General features: G+C 55.4%; 4 protein-coding genes across 4 annotated transcripts; 2 read left to right on the top strand and 2 right to left on the bottom strand.

Annotated features, from left to right (window-relative positions):
- Positions 1-141: 141 nt before the first annotated feature.
- On the bottom strand, positions 142-715 carry MONBRDRAFT_38125 (uncharacterized protein; the record flags this gene model as incomplete). Its single annotated transcript, XM_001747995.1, has 4 exons — positions 565-715; positions 416-463; positions 287-338; positions 142-206 (listed from the first exon to the last, which is right to left on the bottom strand). Coding segments are annotated over exons 1-4 (261 nt in total), but the record flags the coding sequence as incomplete, so codon positions are not given.
- A 1038-nt stretch (positions 716-1753) lies between these two features.
- On the top strand, positions 1754-6991 carry MONBRDRAFT_27624 (uncharacterized protein; the record flags this gene model as incomplete). The annotated part of the gene is made up of 25 exons (XM_001748066.1): positions 1754-1869; positions 2046-2115; positions 2233-2313; positions 2465-2563; positions 2662-2775; positions 2884-2992; positions 3092-3253; positions 3339-3412; positions 3538-3594; positions 3716-3775; positions 3872-3953; positions 4076-4167; positions 4283-4331; positions 4456-4512; positions 4620-4877; positions 4959-5028; positions 5140-5205; positions 5304-5491; positions 5605-5732; positions 5832-5950; positions 6050-6129; positions 6240-6293; positions 6385-6455; positions 6552-6776; positions 6911-6991. The coding sequence occupies 25 exons, from the start codon at positions 1754-1756 to the stop codon at positions 6989-6991; spliced, it is 2562 nt and encodes an 853-aa protein (XP_001748118.1).
- A 935-nt stretch (positions 6992-7926) lies between these two features.
- On the bottom strand, positions 7927-10367 carry MONBRDRAFT_33516 (uncharacterized protein; the record flags this gene model as incomplete). Its single annotated transcript, XM_001747994.1, has 4 exons — positions 7927-9123; positions 9273-9348; positions 9395-9563; positions 9674-10367. The coding sequence occupies 4 exons, from the start codon at positions 10365-10367 to the stop codon at positions 7927-7929; spliced, it is 2136 nt and encodes a 711-aa protein (XP_001748046.1).
- A 1782-nt stretch (positions 10368-12149) lies between these two features.
- Positions 12150-13589, top strand: MONBRDRAFT_38123 (uncharacterized protein; the record flags this gene model as incomplete). The annotated part of the gene is made up of 4 exons (XM_001748065.1): positions 12150-12305; positions 12517-12714; positions 12817-13237; positions 13362-13589. 4 exons carry the CDS (start codon positions 12150-12152, stop codon positions 13418-13420), a joined length of 834 nt encoding a protein of 277 aa, XP_001748117.1. The 3' UTR covers positions 13421-13589.
- Between the last annotated feature and the right edge of the window lie 1944 nt (positions 13590-15533).

The following is a 15533-nucleotide window of genomic DNA, read 5'->3' as shown; positions in this document are numbered from 1 at the left end:
GAGAGAGAGAGAGAGAGAGAGAGAGAGAGAGAGAGAGAGAGAGAGAGAGAGAGAGAGAGAGAGAGAGAGAGAGAGAGAGAAGGCAAGAGCGCCCGCAACAGGAGCAAGGCACCGGTCACATTACGGCCTCGAACCACGGACCTCGATGAGCTTCATGCCCTCAAATTGGTCAGACACAATGGTCACTTTGAAGTGGGTTTCGCTGCCTATGTGAGCAGAACACCGACGGCAGATGATGAGCGCCGAGGCCTCCTTGTGTTGACCAGCTCATGGCTCTACATCTCACCTCGAGGGACAGAGTGCATGTAGCTCTCATTCTTGACGTCAAGCGTGGTGGGCTAGGCGACGCATCGCATTAGCCCGCCAACATGAGCCCGCGCAGACCATGCCATGATGCCCGAGCATGGCCACATACCTGAAAGCGCTCCGTCAACTTCTGTCGGATAGCCGCCATCACCGGGCCCTACCCAGTTGGTCCACGCAAAGGGCTCGTGACAGAGGTACACAGATGCTCACGTCGTGGCACGCGCGTTTGGCAGGTCGGAGCGGCGCACACGCACATACCGGCTGCTGCTCGGCCGCAGCCCGTGCAGCAGATGACGCCATACTACGCACAAGGACCTGCCCTACGTGCCAGCCACCGCCGCGAACCAAGGACATGATCCGTTCACAATCACAATCGGCCGCCGTCCCCACACGAAGACCGCCGCGCGACGAGTGACTGATGAGAGCAAATAATGAGCAGGCAGCCTGATGCATTATCTAGATAAAAAGCTGCACAAAGTCGCTTACGTTAACATTGACACGCTCATATAACTTTATATAATCGGACTTTACTGAGAAAACTACTTCATAAACTATAAAATGATGACAAATGGACTGAAGCTGACAAATCGAACGGCTATAAATTAAAATAACCTCTTTAAAGTATATTTTCGTTACCGTTTGTGTGTTTCAAGTCTTCGAGTCTCTGTGTCTCTGCAAATGTCCCTCTGCTTCTCTGACGTTGTGCCTTTGATGCTCCATGGCTCTTGTACTAAATTCATCTTTAAGAAGATCTCTGTAATTTGCTTTGTTTTCGTGTATCTGAGCGTCGACCCCTTGCAAATATCTCTCCGTTTCTACCACGCCTCCGACCGCCTCTCTCATTCTCGATCACCCCTCCTCTCAATCTCTTCCTATCTCACTTCCCGCCCTCCCCTCTCTCTGAACTTTCCGTTCGCCACAAAAAAAAAAAATCTCTCTCTCTCGCGCGCGCTCGCTCTCTCTCTCTATTTCTCTCTCACGCGCTCGTGGTGTCGAGCGAGCTGGTCGCTCTGCCTTTTGAGTGTGTATCGGGTGGCCGTTCTGCTGCTTGAACGTTGAGCTGGATCAGTGGGGTTGCAGGTCAGTGGCTGGGCGTTGGGGTGGTCCTCGTGCTGGGTTGTATCTGGCTGCGCCACGGACAAGAAGGGATCTGCAGCAGGCTCATTCGGACGGTCCGCTGACAGGTGCTCTCGAGTCGGTGGCCGCGGCAGCGAGGCGCAGCCGTCCATCCAACATCTGAGTTTGATCTTGCTCCTGCTTGATGATCCTAGCGCTCTGAAAGTGCAGAGCACGAAGACGCACCATCCAACAAGCACGCTGGTGCCAGGTCCTGGGCTTTGACGTTCGTTTCTTCTTGGAGAGCTTGAGCACTAGGATCCGCACTAAAAACTTTTGCATCGAGCAGACGGCTGCCCATCGCTAGCTCGAGCCTTTGATAACTTTGGCCATGGCCTTGCCCGCGGACTTTTGCCTACCGGGCGAAGGCAGCTCGGATTTTGATTTCTCAAACTTTGGCGAGGATTCTGAAATTTTCCCAATCACCGAAGCCTCCATGCATCCAAGGTCTAAACAATGATCCGGACCCCCACGTGCCCCCCACTCCCCTGTCTTCTTGCGCGATCATCACACAGCGCTCAAACCTTGCCTCTTGCGATCAGAGGTGCTTGTCGCTTGGTGCAGCTCACACGCTCATTGGTCTTGTGCCCCGCCGCCCCCCTGTTGCTGGCAATCTTTCCTAGCGATGGCGAGCGGGTGGGACCAGCAGATTTCGAGCTCTTGCGCGTCCTTGGCTCGGGGGCCTACGGCAAGGTCAGCATCCGCCTGCACGAGCTCAACTCCGTTGCCCCTTGGTCCATGTCTGCGCTCATGCCTGGGCTCCATGCCCCAATGTACAAGCCCTCACCTCGAATGGCTGCCCTCGCCTAGGTCATGCTCACCCGTAAGGTCACAGGCAACGACACCGGTACATTATATGCCATGAAGGTCTTGAAGAAAGCCGCCATTGTCGTACGTGCCCTCGCACGCCCCCGCATTGCCTCGCCGTTTTTTTTTTTTTTTTATCTCCCATGTTTTTTTTTCTTGACAAGACCCGACACAGCTCGACTCCGGCTTGACACGCGCATGATGTCTGCTCGCACCGTTCCTCTCACGCTTGCAGCGCCAAGCCAAGATGACCGAGCACACGCGTGCCGAACGCAACATTCTTGAAAGCATCCGTCACGTCCCGTTTGTGGTCCAGCTCCACTATGCCTTCCAGGTCCCATCTTCCCACCGGATCGCAGTGGCTGATTGTCTTGATTTGGTTTCCCTGATCTGATGCTTACCCCCCGCACGCTATACCTTTTGTTTGCTCAGGATGAGTCCAAACTTCATCTTGTACTCGACTATGTCAACGGCGGCGAGCTCTTCACGCATCTCCGCCGTCGCGTCATGTTTCTTGAGCGCGAGGCTCGTTTCTACGTGGCAGAGGTACTCGCGTGTTCCCAAGTCGCTTTAGCCCATTCCTGAGCCGCAAAAACCACCGACCCCCCTCCCCGTCTTTCACCCGTGCGCGCCATCTGCCCTGACATGTTTTAGATTCTTGTGGCCTTGGATGCCCTACATCGCTTGGGCGTCATCTACCGAGATCTCAAGCTTGAAAACATCCTCCTGGATAAGGAAGGCCATGTACGCTTGACCGACTTTGGTATGTGCAGCGCCAATTCTTCCTCCTCCACATTGAGATCACCCCTCGTGCGCTCCATTTTACCGCCTCTGACGAGAGCTCGTCTGGTGTCTGTTCCAGGCTTGTCCAAGGAGCACATCCAATCACCCGCCGCCCGCACTTACTCCTACGCCGGCACCACCGAGTACCTGGCACCCGAGATTGCGGGCGAGCACCCCGAGGGGCACGGTCTCAGCGTGGACTGGTGGAGCCTTGGGTGCCTGCTTTACGAGTTGGTGCAGGGTGAGTTCATCTGGTGCCGCTCACGCCCACGAACGGGCTCGTCCAAGTTTCATTCTCCCAATCGCTTCGTTTTGTGACTGGCCAGGTCACACGCCCTTTGTCAACTACCCTGGCGACACGGACAACAGCAATTCGGCCATTGCTCGCCGCATTCTGACGGTTTGTACTTTGCCTCATCAGCGCTAGCTGCGGTCCCCTGTTATCATCTTCCAACGCTCAAAAACCATGTGCCCGCGCCTTCTCTCACGAATGACCTTGCGCGTTTTGAACATCATGCACCGTAGAAACCCGCCGTCTTGCACAAGTCCATGAGCAAGCCGCTGCGCGGTCTGCTCACCGGCGTAGGTCTTATTTATGGGCGTGACAGTGTCAATTTCAGAATGGTTGAATATCCTAACAACAGTGTCTCCGCGCCCCCTCCGGCCTCTGCTGTGCGGTAACTTTTGCTGAATCCTTCTTTAGCTATTGGAGAAGCGAGCCGAAAAGCGACTGGGAGCCCATCGGGACGCCGCAGAGCTCATGGTACGTCGTTGAGGCCCTCATTGCCCGCTCAAGCATCTTGGCTGAACGGGCGCATGCAACTCACCCTTGATTGTCACTCTTGCCCCTTGCAAACAGGAGCATGCCTTTTTCAAGCCACTCAAGTGGGAAGACTTGCGTGATAAGAAGGTGCCCCCCCCAATTGTGCCTGTGATTGCCAGTAAGTGATATCTTTTTCCGTTTGTCCTTTGTTCGTGCTCCAGTGAGGCTTGGCGCTTGCTCAACCACCTTGACGGTCTTCATCGTGGTTCTCTGTATTGCTGCCAACCGCGCGTGACCCAGATGAGCTGGATACGCAAAATTTTGATTCCGAGTTTACAGACCAAGACCCCGTTTTGACGCCAGCACCCCCGACCTCGCCAACTGCCCGCATGGTTCGTTTGCCGCCTGATGATCTTGCCTTTTCACGTCTACAGTGGACGAACTTGGGTCAGGCGCCCCCTCGAGCCCACCTCACTTGCTTGTTGCTGGCTGGCACCACGACAACAGCTCTTTCGCGGGTTTTCTTTCGTCGGGCCAAACGTTCTCTTCAATTCCGGTTAGGCTCCCACGCTCTTTTCTGCTTTTGGCGCATGCTTGAATGGACCCAATGCCAGCCCTTTGCCTCTGCAACCCTCTGAAACAAGGGGTTTTGCTTAATGTGACATGTGCATGCGTTGCAGGCTTGTTTGACCCCGAGGCTTCTCAAAACGCGACGGCTTTGCAATCCTCTTTGCAGAGTGAGTTATTGTGCCGGTCACACAATCGCAACGCTTCTGTCGTTGTTCAAGAGGAAGTCATGATTGTATTCTACGCTCACGCAAATGCAATGGTTTCATCCACACAGACGTCGTGTCCGTGCAACAAGTGGTCCCACAGGCCAACCACAACTCGCTGCCGCAGTTTAGCGCGGAGATTCCGGCATCGGCTCCCTTCGTTCCGCCGATGGATGCATCTGGTAACAACACACAACAATCCACGGCATCGCTTCAAACGCAAGCCACGATGCCCGAGGATATGCCGCAAGATGAAAGTGCCAACATGGGTTTTGTAGATGTTGGCATGGCCCGTGCTGAACCTCGGCAGCCCTTGAAGACCGCGCTCGGTGCGAAAGCTCTTGTCGGCCAAACCCTCCGTTTCATGGCAACACAGACTAACATGCATGCCTGCTATTGGCCGATTTTAGGTGCCATCCCACCCTCGGCACTGACCAGTCAAGGTGCCACCGCCTCATCATCGCCCATAATCGATTCAGAGTACGTGACACCGTGGCTTATTTTATAAGGCGGCCAACACCCCCCACTCACCCCCTGTGGAGGTATTGTGTCTTATTTGCCCTTTGTTTTGCGTTGGTGCGTGCGTGACAGACGAACGTTCCATATGGAATACACCATTCCTGCAGGAGAGCGCGAACTAGGTCTTGGAAGCTTCAGGTCAGCGCCCTGGATCAGATCTGGCAGCGGGGAACAAATTCTCGCTTGGTCAGCACATATGTCTAGTTCACCGTTTGGCCTCCGCTTGGACAATATAGCACGTGTCGCAAGTGCATTCGTAAATCGGACAATGCGGCCTTTGCCGTCAAGATTGTCAGCAATCGGGGCCAAACGCAGGAGGCCGAGATGCTGCGCCGCGTGCAGGGCCACCCCAACATTATCCAGCTCATTGATGTCTTTCAAGATCCCGTCCACACGTACATTGTTATGGAACTCTGCACGGGCGGTGCGTCGGGCCACTTGTGGTCACCACTGCCTGTCCTATGTAGGCTGAGGTGCAGTCGCTGTTGTGTCTCACGCATGGCATGGCCTTTTCTTGCGCGGTGCTGCGTTCTGCAGGCGAGCTCTTCTACCGCATTGCACAGCATGGCAACTTGAGCGAACGTGAAGCCCGTAACATCTTCAAACAGCTCGTGTCTGCCGTGCAATACAGCCACAACAATAACGTGGTTCATCGTGATCTAAAAGTGAGCCTTCCATCAAGCCCTCCGCTGCGTTGACGCCAAAGGCTGTTTTCTGTGTGGGTATGGCGGAGGCCTTATGCTGCCCCACCTCTTTGTCTCTAGCCGGAGAACATTGTGTTTCAGGAAGCTTCCGTGGACTCGCCCGTGAAGATCATCGACTGGGGCTTTGCCAAGCTGACTGATACCCAGCAGACGCTGCAGACACCGCTCTTTACATTCAAGTTTGTTTTGCTGGCCCTCCATTGTGGGTCATCATTGCAACAAACGCAGGGCGGCGCTTGCTTGACAATCATCGTTGAAATGGGGGTGATGGTGTATAGGTTTGGCGCACCTGAGGTTACGGCTCGTCTCAAGTCCTCAGCTCCGGCTTACACATCGGCCTGTGACATGTGGAGTCTTGGTGAGGACACGCGTGGCACTGGGATGGCCGAACGGACAAGCAAGCGTGCTGTGAGACTCTGCGCTTCTAACCTGTGTGAACTGTGTGGCTTCACCTCACCTCGACGTCAGGCGTAATTCTGTACACCATGTTGACCGGCGCGACGCCCTTCGAGGTCCCAGCAAGTATGTAATTCGTCGATCTGGCACGGGAAACTTGCTGACCAAGAGGGCAGAACATTCACGCGGTCGTGGATGACGGGGGCCTTTTTCTTAGATTTTCAGGACGCCGATGCCTGGGACAAGGTCTTGCGCAAGGAGTTACAGTTTACACAGCCCATTTGGCAGGTACGAGTGGCACACGCGTTTGTTGCACCTGCGTGCGCAGCCATCAGGAGGCAGCTACGCGCAGCCCTCTCAATCCTTTGGCGTGGGTTGTTGCAGCACATCTCCGCTGAGGCCAAGCAGTTGTTGCAGCGGTTGTTGTCCCATAATGCGCACCTGCGGCCAACGGCAACATTGGCGGCTCGTGACCCATGGTTGACAGAGGCGGCGCTAAGCAACCAGCCTCTGCCTTCACCTGCCATCCTGGCGAAGGAAGAGACGGCGGGGCGGGGCAAGCGAGGCATTCTTGCAGCCAACGTTGCAGCCCTCTCGGATGCTTCCCGGGTAAGCTTGACGCATGTGTTTGTGTGGGGGAAGGATGTGTACGCACATGTCTAATAAAAAAAAAGGAACAACAACCAAAAGCTGTGACGGGAACAGGCGCTCACGTTCAAGTCTTCTGGACCGGGTGGGTGTAGCTGGCTCCAGTGGAGGACGCCAAGCTCGCCAAGCGTCGCAAGCAGCGAGACAAGTCTACTTCGAGCGTTTCTAGCGCTTAGCCTCACTGCCACTGAGATGTGAACCGTCGACGTGCTTTTGGAACGGGGACGGAGTAAGCCCTGGCATCAGACAATTGAAAGAGTGATAGCTCTAGCGTTTCACTGGCTGATCAAGCGCAGTACTCGACAGAAGAAGGCATGAGGATACAGGGCATTAAACAAGGTTTGATAGCTGATGCAAACGAAAATTGAATTGGGTCGGCGCTTGCCAGGGCTAGGCTCAAGAACAAAGGCACACGTAAAAAAAGAGAAAGAGCGGGAAAAGAAAGAATTGGGATCAAAGCACACGCAACAAGGCTGTGTGGGAGCAAGCTACACGGGACTCGGGTACACAAGCTACGATGTGCATGTGTGGACGCAAGACAACTTTGCGTACGCAACGGCAGGCACATGTCGAGCAGACGGAATTGGCGAAAGAAGCGATAGCAGCAGCCAAGTCAACCGGACTCAGTCCAGTCGGCGAGGCGCGCTCATCGGCTCCAGCCTTTGGCTCATTGGCAATGGCGACGAGCCGGGGTTGCCGCAGCGACCAAGGCGACAGTAAAATGACAGAACGCAAACTCAAAAATTAAAAGGATGAGAAACAAAACAAATGGGGCGGCAGGGGAGAAGCAACAAGAAGAGATGGCGATTACTATAGAAACATGGCGCAGTCATGCACAAGCACACACGGACACAGGCATGCACAAGCACGGCTGTCTGGTGAATCATTCCGAGCCAAAACAGCGAGCGAGTGCGTCAAACAAAGGAGGCTGTTTCAAGATAAAAAGTCCTCAAGAGGTGTTGAACACGGGAAAAAGAAAAACCTCAAAACAAAAGCACGCAGGAGAGCCCTCAGGTTCCAGACACGGAAAGGAACGGCAGGCGAAGGGGAAAGGAAAGCATCAGAGGGGCGAGACGAAAACAAGGCGGCTCGAAGCACAGGCGCTGTCCCTTCAAAAGGTCTCAAAGGAACTGGGTTCATAGGTGGTGGGGCGGCACGTCCGTGATGGGGGCAGCGGTTGATTCTTGTGTTGAGCCTGCGCTTTGCGGCGCGTCAAGATGTCACCTTGTGAAAGGTGATCATGGGAGGACGAGCCGCGTTCACTTTCGGGAATGTAGTTGGCAGCACCAGTGTGTGCCGATTCAAGGGCCGAGGCTGAGTCATCGGGGAAGATGGAGGGGATAATGTCGCTAAGGGCGCGAGCGACGGCCGAGAGGCTGGTGTGGCCGGCATCTTTGGTTGGGGTGGTCGGTGCGGTAGCATTTTCATCTTTGGACGCGGAGGTGACAATGTGGAAGGCGGCAAGGTCGGTGATGGCTGCGAGAGGGCGATCTGCCTCGCCTTTGCGCTTCGCGGTGGGTGGGGAGGCGAGCCACATGTCAGCTTGGTGGTTGACCAGGTAGGTTTGCTGGGGGCCGATGACGGAGCCGGGGCGGGCAATGCGGAGCCAGGCGATGGTTTCGGGGGCGTTGAAACGATAGTGCTTCATCATGTAGCAGCCGATGAGGGAGCCGGTGCGGCCGAGGCCGGCCTTGCAGTGGACCACGGCCGTGCCGGTGCACTTTTCGGTGATTTCGAGAAAGCTCTCCAGAATGGCGGGCGGGGGGCAGGTGCCGTCAATGAAGAAGAGATCGTGGTGGGCAAAGCCAGCCTGGGTAAACTTGGTACGGTCATACATTTTCTTGTTGAGGCGGACAATGTCCGTGACACCCAGGCGGCGGAAGGGTTCGAAGAGGTTTTCGGGGGCGAGGTGGGTGTAGCCGTCATCGACGTGGCGGGTATTGTGGGGACCAGCCAGGGCGATAAATTTGTTGGGGATGATGGTGGTAAAGTCACCGTTTTCCACTCGTTCGAAATGGTCGTACGTGTCAAGATCAAAAGTATGGACGTCGATAAACCCGTTGAGCAGGGCTTGGTAGGCGCCTGAGATGACGTATCGCACGTGGAGCTTGTAGAGTACTGGGGCATACGAGGCGTCGCGAAAGGGTGCAAAGGGCGGTTTGGCCGTGTCGAGGCAAGCAATGGCCTGCTCATCTGTCATGTTCAGACACCAGACGGCGAAGAGGCCAATGAGGGCAGCAGCGTTGCTGCGAACCTGCATGTCCGTGCCGGTGCAAAAGTAGATGCGCTGATCTTTGTGTTGCGGTTGCTGGAGAGAAGGAGAACGCGGAGAACGGGAGGGGGGTGCGCAAAATGAGGGGGCGAAGAAGCGGATATGAATGCCACATGCCAAGAACAGGATCGGCAGGCGGTGGCAGAGGAGCGGGGGCTTGGATCGGCTTGGGCCATGAGCCGCACCTCGAGGAATTGCCAGAGTTTGCGGCAGAAGCGCACACTCGTGCTCAGGTTGAAGGGGCCAAAATCGGCACAAAACCTAAACAAAACGACAGGGAGCAGGTCCGAGAAGAAATCGAGCCAACCCGCACATGGTGAGGCCAAAAGGCTGGGGAGATGGAGCCGAGTTGCGGGGCGCGTGTGTAGCAGGACGGGACACGAACGCTTCGTATTTAAATTCAGAATCGACGGTGAAGAAGAAGGCCTCTGGTGTGGACGGGGGCAATTGGCGAACGGTGGCAAAGTAGAGGCGGTCTGCGGGAGCGTTCAGCAAGCAGCAGGGACGTGAGACAAAATGCAAGCACGATTGGCACGAGCTTCCGTGTTGAGAGGGGTGACGGGGGAGCGGGGACCCAAGTGCGCACCGGGCACGATGACGCAGGCATTGTCGATTTGTCGCTGCTGAGTGGTCGCCTCCGAGGACATGTTGGCGGTCGGGTCACTGTCGGTGTCAATGTCGGCGACGGCGGTCGCAAGATCGGTCAGATGATTGAGGGGATCAACGGCAGCGGCCGAAGGCAGCGACGATGGCGACGATGTCGGGTTGGGTGAAATGGCAGCCGGCTCACTCGCCGAGTCTGGCGCGGAGATGATGCTGTGTTTGCTTGTGTTGATGGCAGGGAGGGGTGCAGGGAGCTCAATGGCCGAGGGGACAAATGGCAGCGGCAAGCTCAAGTGACCAGGGGCAGTGGGCGAGTGGGAGGGAAGTGCGTGGGCACGAAGGCGATCCTTGCGAGGGCGGCGACGACGATGGCGACCGCCACCTCGATTCCGTGTGGACGGTTGCGCTTGCTGGGAGCTGGTGGCAGCGGGCTGATCAAGTGAAGCAGCACCACGCCCACGACCACGACCAGGGCTGTGACCACGACCTCGTCGGGGTTGACCTTGCTTGCTCTTCGGGTCTGCGATGGCGCCGGCGGCGTTGCTTGTGTTGTGACGCTTGGTGTGTGTTTGGAGGCGACCAATGTTCTTCTTGTTGTTCTTGTTCTTGTTGTTGGAGGCGGTCGTGCTGGTGGTGTTGTTGGTTATGCTGGTCGTGCCAGTCGCCGTGGTGTCCATTGGAGGTGGTGTGTGTGTATGTGTGTGACCAAGACCAAGAGGATAACAGCAGCACGATGGGCGAATAGCAGCAGCAGCAAGCGGCGTCAAGCGGCAGCAAGCGGCAGCAAGAGGCGTCCAGCGTCAAGCGCACGCTACACTATTGGTTTGGGGACGCGCTCAGGAAGAGTCACAAGCGGGTGGGGTCTTGACACTGTGGTGACCGCAAAGGGCGCAAGCAAGAACCTTAAGGAAGCCAAAGGAACCTTAAGGAAGCCAAAGGGGAAGGAAGGGGCTTGGGGCTGTGTGTGTGCTTGCGAATGTGGACGCTCCGCTCCGCTTGGCTTGGCTTGTGGGGTGGTTGGGTCGGTCTTGCCACGCGCAAACGGTCTTAAGCGGTTTTTATGCGTTATCAAGCGGTATCAAGCGGTGTTAAGCGCTTGGGGATTTGTTTTGGAGTCGTCTCTCGGCGTTGTATGGTCTTCATGATGGTGTGGTTGCTTGGTGGTCGGCGCGGTTCTGGCGGATGATCGTAGCCCGGCTTAGATGTATGTGTTAGCCAATGAGCAAGCGGGCGCATGGGGCAGGGGGTCAGATCAGGGTGCTGCCGTTTGAGCAAGAGGGTGTTTTGTTATGACAACCGACCTTGGCAGCGATAGGCGGCAGAGAGGTCGTAAACACCCTCGCGAAAGAAGAGATGAACAGGAAAGCCTCGCCATGAGCAGCAAGGGAAGGCCAAGCCCGCTACGGCCGTGCGTTTTCGGAACAAGCGCCGCGCTGCCGTTTCCGACCCTCGCTCTCATAGGAAACGTTGCGTTGAGTTATGGCGCTGGCGCGCTACTTTACAACAGCAGATTACAACGGCTTTTAGCACATAAACACATGTTTTGAACTATAACGTACAACAAATCATCCGAGTCTTGACATTGGCTGATTAAAACAGTGTGATCCATGTTACACTTGAGTTGGGTTTGTATTACATCATTCATTCCTGGAGGAAGCAGAGAGGTGGCCTCATCGTAGCATCCAATTGAGAGAGCCTGCGAACCTGCATGCAAGTACTTCTCTGATTCGCCTTGAGGTGGCCCTTTATTCAGAGACAAGGGGCGATGGATAACACTGACTCAGAGATGTCCCAGCCCCAATGTCAAAGGCTGTGACAACGTTGACACGATGATGTCGCAACACAGAGAGAGAGAGAGAAAGAGAGAGAGAGAAAGAGAGAGAGAAGCAGGACTGCAGCTTCCTCAGAGATACAACGTTTCATCGATACATCTAGCAAGATCTTACAGCGGCAACGAGTGGTCGTCCAGAGATCAACAACAGCTCCGAGAGAGTAGAGAGATGTGTATGTGAGTGTGTCATTTCTTTTGAGCGTTTAGATCGAATCAAGCTTTGGCAGCGCCATCGGCGACCATTCCCGGGGGACGTGTCGGTCCATCTCCTCTCTCTCTCTTTCCCTCCCCCCTGTCTTCCCAACCTCCCCCTCTCCCTTTCATCGTCTTCAGTCTTGGTCTTTTGGACGGGCATTGCATCATCTTTTCTGCGACTACACGGACCGCCTCCAGATCAAAACATTGGAAAATGGCAGCGTCGTGCAAGCTGTCTCTGCTGGCGTTGGTTGCGTACGTTCATCCTTCCATCGCCCGCCGTGCAACATCTGCTTAGTCTTCTTGCCTGCCAGTTTGGTTCCCTCCCCCCGCGGGGTCCACCTCCGTTTTGGCGCGCAACGCTCACATCAAACGGACTGTCCTCTTTTCTTGCCCTTGTCGTTGCTGTAGCATTGCCGCTGGTGCATCGGCCATGGTGCTGCCGCAAACGGCCCGCCTGGCCAACGGTGGCTTTGACTACAACATTGCCCTGGGCTCGGTCAATCTGAGCGCCGCCGCTTACTGTGATCCCTCTGTCATCAAGGCCTGGAGCTGCCCCCCCTGCGTGGGCACTGGTCTCGCCCTCGATGTACGTCCCGGCGATAGGTTCAGCCCCGTTCGGCCCAACTCTTCCTCCGGCATCTCAGTGGCTGGCCCGTCACTGTGGCTTTGTTCTGTTTTTTTTTTTTTTATTGATACTTTTTTCTTCTTCTTCCCTCTCTCTCTCTCTCTCTCTCTCTCTCTTTCTCTCTCTTTCCTTCTTGCTCACCTGATCAGCATGCTATCGCGCCTTCCCTTAGGTCAAGGACGTGTTCCACGCGAGCGAGACTGACACCAACGGCTACATCGGCATTGACGAGGCTGGCAAGCGCATCATTGTCGCCTTTCAGGGTACCCACGACCTGACCCAATGGATTGACGACCTCGACTTTTTCAAGGCCGATCTTCAATACCCCGGCGCCTCGAGTGACGTCAAGGTTCACAGCGGCTTTTACAAGGTACGATCCATTGGCTCTAGCAACGCGTCTTTTGAGGCCTGGCTGGTACCTCTATCCTTGTCACTCACGCCTCGCTCACACCTCGTCTTGGCTCTTGAATAGGCTTACCGCCAGGTCAAGCAAAATGTGGACCAGGTCGTCAACCAAACCTTGTTCAACAATCCCGAGTACACCATCCTGGTGACCGGCCACAGCCTGGGCGCTGCCCTCGCCGCCATGTGCTCTCTCGACCTGTCCATCGGCCACCCGCAAGCCCGCATCCTTCACTACACCTACGGCCAGCCCCGTGTTGGCAACCAAGCCTTTGCTCAATTTTATGAGAGCCATAACCTTGCCCAGCACTACCGCATGACCCACAACGAAGACCCCGTCCCCCACCTTCCTCTCGAATCCATGGGCTTTTATCACATCTCGACCGAGGTCTACTATGGCGAGAAATTTGAAGGCCAGAGCTCTCTCAAGGTCTGCGATGGCAGTGGCGAAGACCCCAACTGCTCCAACCAGCACTGGACCGATCTCAAAGGTGCGATCTTGTGCGATCTTCGTGCCCCACCCCCAGAGGCCCCACCATACTCACACCCTCTTTCGCCATGCGCCCTGTTTTTACCACACCACCTCACGACGCTTTGTTGCTTTTCGTCTCGCAGTCTCTGATCACCTCAACTACCTGGGTCAAACCCTGGACACGGACGCCTGCCACGCTTAGGCGCATGTCCCTTCACACACATACACACCCACCTTTTTGGGGGGGGACCTTTTTATTGTCCACGCTTAGTCTAGCTCGAGTAGGGCGTGTTCGCCCTCTCCCCATCCATTTTTTTTATCAACAGGTTTCTCTTTCTTATTCCTTTCCCGTGGCAATTGATCTTGTTCCACCCCACTTCGTACATCAGCTGAGGCTTTGGCATATGTGCCCCTCAAGTCCCTGCAGTCGTTGCAAGCAGACAGCCGGCAAACATGCCTTGTGCCTTGTCTGTGTAGTTGGTCGCCAGCCAGTGGGTTTCGACAATGCCAGGCTGCAAGTATGAAGCGTCCTGGCACCCGACCCAGTCGTACTCGGGACTGCTTCATGGAGCATGCGCATGTCCATTGGGACAGCCCTTGATTCAGGTGCACCATCAATAGGGCCAGCCCTTCTCTGCGTGGCGTGCGGCGCGCGGCCACCTAATCCCTTCGGCCCGAGTGGGCTGGGCTGACTCAATTGTTTACAGACCGCGTTGTGTTCTTGACGAGACGTGCTGGGCACCACAGATCGATGAGCAGTGCAAAGTTTGACGCAACCCAACGGCCCGTAAACGCGTGCGAGTCGGCAAGTTGGATTGATGTCAAGCGTGGACCCACGCTCAACTCTTCTTTGAATCTGTCAGACCAGGCCGCATGGCCGCTTGCAGGTGTCCTGAGCCTCGAGTAATTTGACTTTCAACGTTTCAATTTGAAGATTCGCTCGTTCAGAAGAAGGATGCTTCATGGCTTTCTTCAATTCATCTTCTTCTTGCATTTTTTCTTTTCTTTAAATCGTTGGAATGCCACCATCGACCGAGGTCGCAGAGAAAGGGTCGGCCGCGGATACACAATGGGGAAGCAAAGATGCTTCAAGACTAAAATGGGGTCGACCTGCGTACACACGGACAAAAATACACAAGGACATCAAAGTCTGCCACGACTCACAGCCCCACATCGGGCAAGTCTTCGTCGTCATCATCTTGTCGATCTGTTGCACACGGCGGCAAAGGACAGCGCGCAGAGGAAGGCCGGTGTGAATCATCAAGCAGCGCCGTCGTGTTGATATGGCCTGGAAAGAAACGGGGATATGGTTGACGAGCAGTTCAAGAACGTACAAACATCTTCTGGGTCATCCAGATCGTGACGTGAGGTTGAGCGCCCAAGGTGGGTGCCAGTGCCATCAAAGTCATCTGCGCTGCCGTCATTGCCCCCATCTTCACGGTTCAGACGCTCGCACTCATCGAGCCATTCGGTGTAAACATCGATGGGTTCTGTCAAATCTGCATGGTCAATCATTGTTGTCGTGGCTGCTCGTGAGGGGAGGTGATGATGCATCTGTGCCGACGCTCCAGTTGATAAAAGACGGAGACAAAAAATCGTCAAAGCAGCATGGAACACCAGCCAGGGTCTGTGCACCTACGATGGATACGGGTTTGGAAGCTCTCGTTGCAGACACGGCAGGTGACAGCGCCCACTTCCTTGCGAAAGCGGCTATCAACAATGTATGAACCGACGTGAGAACAAAGGTGCAAGAAAGTTGACGTGACGTGAGCGAAATGAGGGTCTTGGGGTGTCAAGGCCTCAAACAAATGAGACCGAGCGGGCAGCCGAGGCCAGGTACGCACAGAACAACATCGCAGGCCTCCTCGTTGTTACAAAAAGGGCAGGGAAAGACGGTTTGCAGCTTGCCTTTTACACACCAGCCCCAGAGGTCATGGAATAAGTTGTTGATCAACGCAGGAGAGACAGGCGAGCAAAGGGCTGATACCAACCAGCCGTTTTCTTGGGCGGCGGCTTGCGATTGGACTTGCGACGACCCATGTTGTCCCTGCGAGATGAGCGAGACCGATGTCATGAGTGGTCTGTATCCTAGGTCACAGAGTGAGGATAGAAGGCCAGGCACGCCAAGCACGCCAGCCAGTCACTTGCAGCTGGTGGCCGGCGCTGTCCACACCATGCCAGCCGAAACCCTGATCGTCCCACCTTTGATTAATACCGCCCGCGTCAAACTCCGACACACACACACACACACAACACACACACACTCTGTCTCTCTCTCTGCGCTGACCTCTCGTTCGCGCAAAAAACGGTCAAAA

Source organism: Monosiga brevicollis, genomic scaffold (assembly GCF_000002865.3).
Source record: "Monosiga brevicollis MX1 MONBRscaffold_20 genomic scaffold, whole genome shotgun sequence".
NCBI classification, from domain to species: Eukaryota; class Choanoflagellata; order Craspedida; family Salpingoecidae; genus Monosiga; species Monosiga brevicollis.
The sequence above is the reverse complement of the archived record's forward strand: the minus strand, read 5'-3'. Positions and strand labels throughout refer to the sequence as shown.